This window comes from Lactuca virosa, chromosome 3 (genome assembly GCF_052849685.1).
Source record: "Lactuca virosa cultivar CGN04683 chromosome 3, Lactuca_virosa_CGN04683_v6, whole genome shotgun sequence".
Taxonomy (NCBI): domain Eukaryota; kingdom Viridiplantae; phylum Streptophyta; class Magnoliopsida; order Asterales; family Asteraceae; genus Lactuca; species Lactuca virosa.
Genome location: NC_136428.1, coordinates 36,013,412 through 36,026,749, shown reverse-complemented (window position 1 = coordinate 36,026,749; position 13,338 = coordinate 36,013,412). Strand labels below are relative to the sequence as shown.

Here is a 13,338-nt window from a genome sequence, read left to right as displayed (position 1 = left end):
TGTAAATTTTCACAAATGGGCTTCTATTTGGGCCTTCACGGTTTTAATGGGCTAAATATGTCAAGTTTCACAAGAATGGGTCTTATTTAGTAACTCATGGTTTCATGGGCCTAAAAAGGTAATCATTGACTTTTTATGGACTAAATTGTGATTTTAAACAAACATGGGCCAAAAAAATGAAAATTTTCGGCTAAATGGGCTGAATATGTCATTTCCTTGAAATTTGGGCCAAAAACATCATTCCTATTAAAAAGTGGGTCAAAAATGTCATTTTATACCAAATAAGCCCTTAAAAGTAAACTTTCGATCTTAAATGGGCCTAAAGTGTCATTTTTACCAAAAATGTGCCTTAATGGTAAATTTTCGGCTTAATGGGCCAAGAATGTCATTTTTACAAAAAGTGGGCCTTTTATGTCATTTTGGTAAATAATTGGGCTAAAACAAACAATATAATAACAAACGAGCTAATTACATCATTCTCACTTATATTGGGCCTTGTTTACCCATTTTCATGTTATTGGGCCTTTGTGGTCGATTTACATGCTTATTAGGCCTTATATATTCATTACATGTTTATTGGGCCTTAGTGACCCATCTACATGCTTATTGGGCCTGATACTTTGACTACATGTTATTGGGCCTTAGTGACCCATTTACATGTTTGATAGGTCCTGTATACTCCTTACATGTTTATTGGGCCTTGTTAACCCATCTACATGCTTGACGGACCTTGTATACTCATTTCATGCTTATTCGGCCTCATTCATTCATGTAGCTACACATTGGGCCTTGTAACCTAAATACATGCACAGAAACATTATTTAAAACATTCAATAATGTGTTACAATATTCGCGTAAACATAGTTAAGGCTCTTGTGAGACGTTCTTTCATTCGTACCTACCTAGTGTACAACCTTCAGTCATGTAGTTATAACCAGAGTCTCCTGGAGGGAGAGAGAGAGTTTGTGTATAAATCTATACGGGGTTGACAGCCCTGCACCTGAGCTGTTCGCTACAGCTAGACTAGGCCAGTCTAGGGTGACAAATGTCTTACCTTAAACAAGCGACGCCTGAAAAATGTCATGACAAGCAGCTCAATCATATCAAACATGGTTATAACGACTCACATAGAAATTAACTCCGCTGTAAAATTTACGGAATACATATATATATATATATATATATATATATATATATATATATATATATATATATATATATATATATATATATCTGCAGTTACAATCTTATACAAACACTATTTTCCGGTCTTAGGGTTTTAAGACTACAACACTTTTACACGCAGAGAATATCGGATTTTCTGGGAAACTTACATTACGCATTACCTTCTACTTACAACATAAAATATTGGATGTTCACATAATACTTTCTTTCACATTTTCAAACAGAAAACACACATGCTTTAATACAAGATTTGATACAAAATGTTCAACCATTTTTACAAAAAATATCGGATTTTCTGGTGTTTACAAAGTGATACAAACTTTTCATACAAATATGCTTATGAACTCACAAACATTATATATGTTGACCGTTTTCAAAATAACTTGTATTCTCAGGGAATCGTTAAGCAGGTTGGTCTTCAAGAACTCATGGATTTTTGTTGTATTTTTGTTATCATCATACACTTATATTTTGGAATGTAATTTGTAAACCAACACACTGATGTAAACAATGACGGTTGTATTATTGTATGTGTGATGATGATGTTGTCTTGATTCAATTATTTACACTGTTATGATATTACAAGATTAAGTCACCGAACCCCGGACGTTTCCGTCGTTCCGGTTCGGGGGTGTGACAGCCGACCTCCATGTCATTTTTGCCACCATTCTCTCTTCATCACCGATCAACACCACAAGTTCCACAACAACTTTTTAACATACAAAACCCTAAATATGTTACCTCATCGGCGAGATGGGTTGGACGATGTTGTTGAACTCCGTCTGGGTCTCAAGTTTCCAACACCATCAGAGTTCAGATCAGACTAATGAACGAAGACGACAATGTTACTGAACTCCGACGTTTGTAGCTTGACGCTGTCGTCGGAGAAGGAGAGACGCAATCGTCGTCGCCGCCGCATCAAAATACGAATGAAACCATCATCTTCGTTCAGTAACAAGTACGAACGAAAACATCATTTCGATTCATCTTTTTAGCACATCTTATGAAACATCAAAACTTAATTCAGATTCGTGCCATCTTCATTCCAGCATGATTCAAGGCTCTATCATAATGAAATTGAAACAATCTTTTGTTAGGAACCGGACCGGGTACACGCAGCGGAAACACTATCACACACACAAACACACGAAGGAAATAAAGCAAGAAGGAACACAAGGATTTTACGTGGTTCGGATTCGGTGTAAATCCTACGTCCACGGGCGCAACTAGATTTTATATTAACTCATTATAAGATTACAAATGGTAATATCACTCGGCACAAATACAAAGAGTTACATCGCACATATATATACTGAGAGAGGAGTCGTTTTGTTTGACCAGCCACCATTTGAATTTTCTTCCATTCACATGTTACGGCCGAAACAAAATTGCACATGGATTCCATTAAACAATTAATACTTTTGCCGTCCACTCACCGTCCAATAAACAAATATTAAACAATTCAATTGTTTAATTTGTCAAGTTACATTTATGGCCCTTGAACTCTTAGGAACCTGTCAATTTGTTCAAGACTCCATAAATCTTAACAATCTCCCACTTGGAGGCTTGAACAACTTTAGCTTTTCTCCGCCATTCAACTCTCAATTATTCCAGTAATCTTAAAAAACAACCAAGTCCTTTTAGGCTTCCAGTTCCAATGAACAAGCTAAAACTTAGTCTGATTTCTCTAGTTGCAGCCGCCCCTCATCATCAATTACTAGAAGGGCCAGTTGAAGCTCCCACTAGCTCCAACTCAGCCGTGGCTAATCCCACCACCGACTCATCCTCTGTCTCAACTGGTTTGGACACTCCACCGGATCCAGAGATACACCGAGGACCACTAACACTCTCCCAACTTTGCAAACATTCAACAGGAGAGAATTTTTCAGTCTTAGTCTTCAAAACCCAACGGCTCTTTGTAACTGTACCCGAAACACGTCACGTGCTCCCACTGTCACAGAATCCCCTGAATGGTTTAGACTTTCGAACTCGTTCAGCTAACATCTCTTTGGCTCCAGAATTCATGTTTGCAAAATGAACTCTCTTAGCCGTAGATTTAGCGAACCAGATTTTGTCTTGCTTAACAGGGACGGTCATACTTCCCTCAGCAGGTACCTCAACCATATATAATGACCCACGCTTCAAACCTTGAGCAATCACCGAATTACCATTGACCACCATCCATTTACCACCACCAAACCTTACTTCCAGTCCTTGTTTATCCAGCTGACCAACAGAAATCAATTTTTTCTTCAGCTCCGGAATAACCCTGACATTCTTCAGGCTCCATGTAGTTCCTAATGAAGTAACTAGATCAATATCTCCCATGCCCGTTACCTGAAGCATCTTGTCATTTGCCAAACGTACCTTTCCAAAATCTCCTTCTTTTAGATTCACCATCGTTTCCCCGTTGTCCATGGCGTGAAACGAAGCCCCTGAATCCATGACCCAAGAGTCCACAGAACTTTCCATACTGAGTAACAATGCATCATCCTCAGACACACTCTCAGCACCAGCAATGTTCAATTCTTTCTTTTGACATTGACTCTTAACATGTCCCACTTCTTGACAGTTCCAACATTTCACATTCTTCAAAGTTCTAGAAGAACTTTTTCCCCGACTCCCACTGCTCCCACTAGTCCTGCTATTCCCTCTCCCTCTTCCGATATTTAATAACTCAGAAGAAGAAGATCCACCTTGATTCTTGCGTCTGATATCTTCGCCAAGAACCAAATCTCTAACCCCTTCAAAAGTCATACCATTGGTCCCCACGGAACTCGTAACAGCAGTAACTGTTCCGGACCAGCTATCAGGTAGAGAAGCTAGTAGCAGCGAAGCTTGAGTCTCATTATCAAATTTAATTCCCACAGATGATAATCTGGACAGAATTGAATTTAGATTGTTAATGTGAACCGTAACTGAGCCTTCCTCATTCATCCTTGTAGTGAACAGTTCCTTCATCAAGAACACCTTGTTAGCCGCCGATGGTTTCTCATACATATTTGACAGAGCCTCCATCATACCACGCGCCGTGGTTTCATTCATGATGTTGAAAGCAACGCTCTTCGTTAACGACAATGTAATAACCGCCTTGGCTTTCTTGTCCTTTGAGTTCCACGCATCTTCAGCAGCTTTTTCAATTTTCTCCGGTTTGTCTCCGAGTACCACGTCCAAGTCTTTCTGACATAGTAATGCTTCTAATTGCATTTTCCACCAGCTAAAAGCAGAACCGTTGAACTTTTCGATTACCACCTTGTCTTCAGCCATTATGACAAACAAGATACAAATCAGGTACACTCGTGCGTGATAAAAAAACGATCGTACCCTCCAAACCTCGCTAATCTAGCTCTGATACCAGTTGTTAGGAACCGGACCGGGTACACGCAGCGGAAACACTATCACACACACAAACACACGAAGGAAATAAAGCAAGAAGGAACACAAGGATTTTACGTGGTTCGGATTCGGTGTAAATCCTACGTCCACGGGCGCAACTAGATTTTATATTAACTCATTATAAGATTACAAATGGTAATATCACTCGGCACAAATACAAAGAGTTACATCGCACATATATATACTGAGAGAGGAGTCGTTTTGTTTGACCAGTCACCATTTGAATTTTCTTCCATTCACATGTTACGGCCGAAACAAAATTGCACATGGATTCCATTAAACAATTAATACTTTTGCCGTCCACTCACCGTCCAATAAACAAATATTAAACAATTCAATTGTTTAATTTGTCAAGTTACATTTATGGCCCTTGAACTCTTAGGAACTTGTCAATTTGTTCAAGACTCCATAAATCTTAACATCTTTGATCGTATAACCAAATTTGATCCATTTATATCTCTTTCAAGGGAACTGAACCAATTCCCGATCGAAATTTCTTCAAAACATGCTCATCATCAAAACACAGTAAATGATTGAACATTCAGACTTGAATACATTCAATTTGGCCATACAACCTGTTTCAAAACAACTTCATATTTTTTCGAATCAATAAAGAATCGAAAGATACTCCAATCGATATCTTATCAGCCTGAATCGAAGCATCATCAAAACCCAATTCATCGAAAACCTTTGATACACATTTTGATCAAAAAAATTTGCATCACCTAACGAGAAATCATATTCGATTGAAATTAACCATCGATTCGACCATATATATCCCACACAATCGCCAAACACAAATCATCATCATCAGCATATATTTTTGGATCAAAGTAGATAAATTGAAGAACACAATGATGAACAAAAACCCTAAATATCGAAATCAACAAAGGATTGTAATTTAGAAATTTTCAAGGAGATAATGAATCGATCTTGTGATATAAACCATTTGTATAAGTCCATGAGTGAAAATGATCAGAGATGAAGTACTTCAAAATCAAATCATACGATGAAAGTAGGAAGATATGATGAATAGTAGAATCCGGTAGAAAATGAGGATGGGAGGTGTTAATATTTATATTTCGCTTTTTTTTTTAATTATTATAATAAAAGGAAAATGAAAAATGAAATTGTAAAGGATAACTTCATTATTTTAAATATTCTTTTAAAAAAGACCGGACTAAAACCACGATAAAATAAAAAGTTTGGAATCTTTTTGGAAAAAATACAATTTTTTTTAACTAAATACATGGACTATTTTTACAGTTTTTGTCTAAATTCTATATCACTTTCAATTTGTCTAAATTCTATATCACTTTCAAGGGAAGAACATGTAAACGTTCACAAATCATCTGTCTTCCACACAGAACGCCTATAAATACAACAACAGTTTCAGGGTATCATATACTGCTTAAAATATATCTCCTAAGTCGACGTAAGTTTTTTATCGCGAGAAATCTTGAATGCGAAGTAGGACATGACTATGGATACTTTAAACGAGAAACCTACTTTGATCCAGAAGATGAAACGATTTCTGGTTTCCTTATGTGGCGAAATATGGAAAGTGGGTCGAGATGATCCGAGAAGGGCAATCCACGCTCTCAAAGTCGGGTTTTCTTTAACCTTAGTGTCCTTATTATACCTAATGGAGCCATTGTTCAAAGGGGTCGACCAAAACGCGATTTGGGCAGTCATAACTGTCATCGTTGTTCTCGAATTCACTGCTGGTAAGTTATATATATACGTACACAAACACGTACTTATATATATATATATATATATATATATATATATATATATATATATATATATATATATAATATCTACTTAAATTGTACTATATTTAATTTGATAGGAGCGACTTTATGCAAAGGATTAAATCGAGGGTTTGGGACGATGTTAGCAGCATCGTTAGCTTTCTTATTCGAGTTTATAGCACGAGGAAATGGAAATGTTTTTCGTGCTGTTTTCATTGGAGCTTCGATTTTCTTTATTGGTAATAAAAATACAAATAAACAAAGAATCGCTTCGTATTTGTAGTTTCATTTAATGCCACAATATGGAGTTGTGAAACTATTTCGTTTCATTTTTCACAGGCACATTGACTACATTTTTGAGATTTTTCCCCAAAATAAAACAGAATTATGATTACGGTGTTATAGTATTCCTGTTGACGTTCAACTTGATCACTGTATCGAGTTATCGTGTGGATGAGTCTCTTCTGAAACTAGCCGAAGGGCGGACGTATATGATTGGGGTCGGTTCTGGGATTTGCATTCTGATGAGTCTCTTCATCTTCCCAAATTGGTCCGGAGAAGATCTCCATAATCACACAGTTTCCAAAATTGAAGGACTAGCAAAATCGATCGAAGGTATATATATATACACGCAATAAATTTCAAAATATTTGCTATCCTTTGTTTAAAAAATTACTTATTTGTACATGTTTTATCTGTAAACAAAATGTAGCTTGCGTCACTAAGTACTTCAGTGAAGAAGAACGGAATGTAGAAAGAGATGAGATGATATCGGAGGATCAGATTTATGAGAATTATAAGGCGGTTTTGGAATCCAAATCGACAGATGACACGCTGGTAAGTTTTTTTTAAAAAAAAAATTCTTAAATAATTTTTAAATTAATGCAAAAGTTTTATTTAATGAGGTAAGTGAAGATATTAACTTATTAATGTTGATATACGGGCAGGCGCTCCATGCAAGTTGGGAACCGAGATACACGTGGCAGTGCCACAAATTTCCGGGGCAACAATACGTGAAAATAGGAAGCGTTCTTCGTCATTTTGGGTACGGAGTTGTTGCTCTTCGTGGAAGTTTACAAACCGAAATACGAGTGAGTACGTTTTTACTTTCCATTAAAATGCTATGTGTAAAAGCCGAATGAATAATTTCTTATTTTGTATAGCGTTAAATAATGAATAATTTATTCATTTATCAATAATGTATCAATCTTTTTATTTACACCTTGCTAAACAAATTAAATCTGCTAAAATATACCAGTATAATTAATATCCATGTGGTTGGATAACGCATAAGGTTAGAATTAAGCCTTTTAAACCAGTCACGATCACGGCCGGTCCTACGTAATTGGGTCCCGGGACAAAACCCCTTTAAATTACCAAAATTTATATAATAATTAAATCTAAGTTAATATTTTTTCGAAGACCCTTGGCAATAGACGAACTCGAAATCCTAAACAAAAGTTAAAGTATTCTATTACAAATTATTATTATTGTATGAGAATTAGATTTATATATAAATGATTTCAAATGAATTTTAAATAAAAATAGAAGAATGTCCAAATCAATGACATTCTAATAAAATCAAACATTTAAACCATCTCCCCTACCTACCATGTGTTATTATTTCTTTGATTTTTTATAAAACATAACTTTAATATATACATTATAAAAGGCAAAGTAAAGACAGGGAAAAAAAGCAATTGCAAGGCTTGAACTCGGGTTGTACAAAAAAAAAATAATAATAAAAATAAAAATAAAAATAAAAAGACTTCTTACCAAGTGAATTAAGGTAAAGTAAAATACGTAAATTTATAATTATTTTTCTATGTCAAAGCTTAAACAATATATATATATATATATATATATATATATATATATATATATATATATATATATATATATATATATATAGGGAAGAGTTCTTTGGAAAACAAAAAAACCCTAAAAAAACCCCCAAAAATCATAAAAATGCATAAAAAATACCTAGAGATCACAAATTTTTTTTTGACATTTTTTATGAAAAAATCGCAGGTTTTTAAAGAAATTCGCTGAAAAAAAAATTTGAATTTTTTTTATATAAAAAAAATTGATTTTTTTTTCAGCGAATTTTAATAAAAAGCTGCAATTTTTTATAAAAAAAATTCAAAAAAAAGTTATGTGATCTCTAAGTATTTTTTTTATGCATTTTTAGGGTTTTTTGTTTTCCATAGAACCTAAACCTATATATATATATATATATATATATATATATATATATATATATATATATATATATATATATATATATATATATATATATTAAAGGTCATGGGACGTTTCAACAGGAGCCATTCCCACTTCCGATATGTTTGGGATTCCTTTTTAAACTTAAAAGTTCTTTTTTATAAAAGGACTTTTTGTAAAACCAATTTTTTCTAAAATGATGTGTATAAAATGTGTTTGACTTGTCTTTAAAAACTTTTAAAAGTTAAAAGACAAAAGTCACAAAAAATGAGATTTTATAACTTTTGAAAATGCTTCTTTTTGTTCGTGGCAAAAAATTGTTTTAAAAGAACTTTTCCATTGCCAAATATATTTTGGACTTTTATGACATTTTGGAAAAGTTAAACGCCCAAAAGTCATTTTAAAAGGAAAACGAAACACCCCTTCATAGTTTTGTCACTTCACTTTTTACTTTTTTATACTGTTGCCACTAAACTTTCACTTTTAGTTTTTTACAACTTTTTTTTCTTTATTTTTTTTTTATCATTTTCGTCTCCTTTATTTTTTTTTCTAAAAAGATTCATTTATGACTTTTCTCACATGTTCATAATTTTGCCACTTCACTTTTATTTTTTTACATTGTTGCCACTAAACTTTTACTTTTACTTCTTTACAACCTCTTTTCTTTATTCTTTGTTATATTCGTCTTTAATCTATTTACAGTTTAGTCTCCCATTTTCCAACATTCTTCTATTTTAATACTTTTTTGATCTTCTATTATCAACCTGAACCTTTTAAAATTCAGACGTTCGCCACAATTTTTCTAAAAAGTTGCTAAATCCAACCCATTTTCTTTATTCTTTGTCATTTTCGTCTATACTATTCTTCTGCCCTTTAACTATTTCTAAAAAGAATGACCCGTGTAACGCACTGACATTTTCCTAGTTATTATTAAATACCGATTGATATTAAATTGGGGCCTAAGTTCTTATAGCCCTGCACGGTCGTCCAACCACGGGTGGACATATGATTTCATAGTAGGGGTGACACGAGAAATATAAGTAATGGTGTGATAGTAGATAAAAAATTCGATTTTGTTTTGCATTGCGTACAAACAAGTCAGACATTGTCGGTGCCACTACAGACACTTATACAAAACTGCCCCTGCATCCATCATGCCCCCTTCCTGGTCTGAGCCTTGACACGATACGACACAACATGTTTACTAGGTCTACCAAAACACTCCATGAATGGTAAGGGTGATTTTTGTTATTTAAATATTGCGACACCAGTATCAAAAGGGATCATGTTATTGTAGTTGCTAATTGCTATTACTTTTCTTCATAGTGCAATTTGTGGCGGCCGACAAATGGATTAACCTTTTATTATAAAGAACTAACAATATTTATCAAGGCATCTATGATTGTTATCGTTGGAGTTTAGACACAATCACATTCACTTTTGTATATATGTTGGGGTAATGGGGTCTCTCATTTGTCTTTATGATTCTTTTGAAAAAAATCAAGAATTTCATAAATTTAAATGTTATTATTTTATTCATCAGTTGCTTTGACGATGATGATAATTTGATAATGTATTTTGGTTTAATTTTTCAGACTCCAAGATCAGTTAGACTCCTATTCAAGGATCCATGCATTTGCCTTGCATCAAAAGTAACAAAATCCCTAATGGAGCTTGCATGTAGCTTAAGAAATCGGCAACACTGCTCGCCAGAACTCCTTACCGAGTCGCTTCGCCAAGCACTGCAAGACCTCGACACAGCTTTAAAGTCCCAACCAAGACTCTTTGTCGGTACAAATACCCCTTACAACACGTCCGAAATGCTATCCACACTTGCGTCAACAGAGAGACATAAGTTTGAAAACCATTTATCAAGCATAAACACAGACGCACCTACCTCTATAGATAGGAAAACCAAGGGGGTTTCTGAGGGTGAGAGGAGGGTTTTGAGGCCAACATTAAGTAAGTTTGCGATCACAAGCTTGGACTTTTCTGAAGCGCTACCAATTGCTGCTTTTGTGGCCTTATTGGTTGAGTTAGTCGCTAGACTTGATCTTGTGATTGAGGAAGTTGAAGAATTGGGGAGGGTGGCTTGTTTTAAAGAGTTTAAACATGGTGACAATGTGATTTTAGATATTGACACGAGAGCGAAAAGGGAGATTAATCTTCCTAATTTTGCCTCTACGGAGTGAGTTGAAGGGCATAATGGTCATTTGAATTGTTGGTATGAATACGAGTGTTAGTGTATCTCACATCGGTAGGACACAATCCTATAAATAAATGTCTATATATGTTGGATTCACTCGGCTTATATAAATACTCTTTTAGAGAAAAAAAAATCAAAGACTCCACATATATCTTAAAATAATAATCTTGATTGTTCGATGCCACCAAAACTGTAAAGAAAATGTAGTTTTGATCGCTTTTGGTGGTTTCATTGTAAAGACGAATTTGAATTAATAAAATTGGGTGGCTTCGATGTTTTTATTGTTGTGCGAATATGAATTAATTAAATTATACAATCTAATCAAGTAAGAAAGTTTATATTATTGCATCTAGATGTTATATGATCCCCGGTCAATATTCTACAAAAGTAAATTTTGCCTAACATTAATTTAATATAGAGTAAATTACACGAATGGTCCCTATGGTTTGGGGTAATTTACGCGTTTGGTTCCTAATTTATTTTTTTAACTTGGAAGGTCCCTAATGTTTGTTTTTGTTACGCGCTTGGTCACTCCTATTTGTTTTTGTTAGACCTTTGGTCTCTGTCTTATCTAAAAAGACTATTATTTAAATAGGGAAAAATAGTAGGGTAGGTAAGGTAAGGTGAGGGGTGGGGTTGGGGGTGTGTTTATTTAAATAAATTAAAAACTCAAGGGAAAAATAGTCTTTTTAGGTAAGACATGGACCAAGCGCGTAACAAAAACAAACACAAAGGACCTTCCGAATTAAAAAAATAAGTTAGGAACCAAATACGCAAATTTCCCTAAACCATAAGGGGGATTCGTATAATTTACTCTTTAATATATACATTGAACTTGGGTTGCAAGCCACATTACCTTTCAACGTTCACAGGGTGAAAGCCTTACAATTAAGTTTATTTACTCCATCACTACCCCACTTTCTTTCATTCACTAGTACAGAAACGATTTGTTGATGCAATTAAAATAATTATTTGATGCGGTTATTGAACCGCACTAACAAATATCGCATCAAAAAATACCCTCATTTAATGGTGCGGTTATAAAACCGCATCAAAAAATAGTCAAAAACGCACCAAAAAATAGTACATAAAAAATACAAATCGCACTATAAAATGATGAAAACCGCCCCAAAAAATACAAACAACACAAAAAGAAAAACCATCCTACCGGAAACCACCATTAAACCACCGTCATCTCTACCACCTGTTTGCTGCTGAGAACAGAAGAATCATCGAGCCACACCACTTTTATCGCTATTAACCACTGTAACGCCCGTGTTTCTGGGCTTGTCATTAATAGCAATGTAATAGTCTAGGTTAACCTTTGTAACCCATTTTGAAATAATAGAAATGTATTATTTGAGTATTATGTGTTTTATGCTTAATTGTTTAATTGTGTGGCTTAAATGAATTAAGAATAAAAATAAGCGTGAAAATGAAATTTTAGATAAACCCAATATCGATGCATGAAGACGTAGTGGTCGTGACGAGGTTTCTGAATATATAAAGAATGCTGAAATCCGAGTTATAACGAAGAAGTTATGATTTGTCGAAGTTTCGCGACAGAACCGGTACGACACTACGTGACGTAAATAGTGAAATATCGATAGAGCGATATTTAGCCTTAGTGATCTAAACGAAAGTCGTAGATTACGTTAAGCCGAGAGCGTGCATGAAAAGAATGCCCAAATCTGACTTCGTATGAGGAAGTTATGATTTTCCGTAGTTTCGACTTAGCGGTGTACAGCCCGAAGTTCGAATATGGGATCGAGCGATATTTAGCCAAACTTTCTAAATGAGAATCGAAGATCTCATCGATAGTAGTGCAACGACGGAAAGACAGACGAAAACGGACGTCAGACGAAGGAGTTATGATTTTCTAACAGAGTTTTCCTGTCCCGGCCTACTAAAAATAAATAATAAAAATAAATTCAAAATTAGCCGACTGAGCCTAAATGTAAGTTGTAGAGTATAGTCTCACCTACGCGTGGATATAAAGAACGTCGAAAACGGAGCTCGTATGCGAAAGTTACGCAAGTTTGAAGTTTGCTTAATCGAGTTACGCCGAGCGTAATGGAGTACGCCCAGCGTACCTGGAACCGCCTCAGCTACGTCACCTGACCTCACTCGAGTACCATACGCATGCAGTGACGTCACGTACGCCCAACGTACCTAGGATTACGCCCAACGTAATCGGAGGTTCCAGCCCCTATAAAAGGAAGTCGAGGCTGCCGAGTTTCTTTGCTCATTTTCTTTCCTTCTCTCGCGTTTTTACCTTGTTTTGCGTGCAAGAAATATCCCGAAGCCCCGGTATCATTCCCGAGACCCGAAGCAAGTCCCGAAGCCCCGAAGATCTCGAGAAGTAAAGTTTCCGAGCCGAAACTCTGCCCGTGAGAAGCCCGGTTTTCAAGAAAGCATCCCGGTTTTATCGGAAAAGATTATTTTAATAGACGAGGTGCTGTCCGATCATCTTCTGATCAAGTGAGTGTATATTCATTTTCTTCTAACACATAGATATGAAGTATCTCCTATAGAATACGTGATATGTGTGTATAAATATACGTGTATATG

The 13,338-nt window shown here is 35.1% G+C and overlaps 1 protein-coding gene across 1 annotated transcript; it reads left to right on the top strand.

The window, feature by feature from the left end:
- Window positions 1-5,913: 5,913 nt before the first annotated feature.
- LOC145165486 (aluminum-activated malate transporter 14-like) lies at window positions 5,914-11,046 on the top strand. Its single transcript, XM_079084227.1, has 6 exons — window positions 5,914-6,308; window positions 6,437-6,577; window positions 6,678-6,953; window positions 7,051-7,175; window positions 7,286-7,429; window positions 10,157-11,046. Exons 1-6 carry the CDS (start codon window positions 6,059-6,061, stop codon window positions 10,751-10,753), a joined length of 1,533 nt encoding a protein of 510 aa, XP_078940353.1. The 5' UTR covers window positions 5,914-6,058; the 3' UTR covers window positions 10,754-11,046.
- Window positions 11,047-13,338: the final 2,292 nt, after the last annotated feature.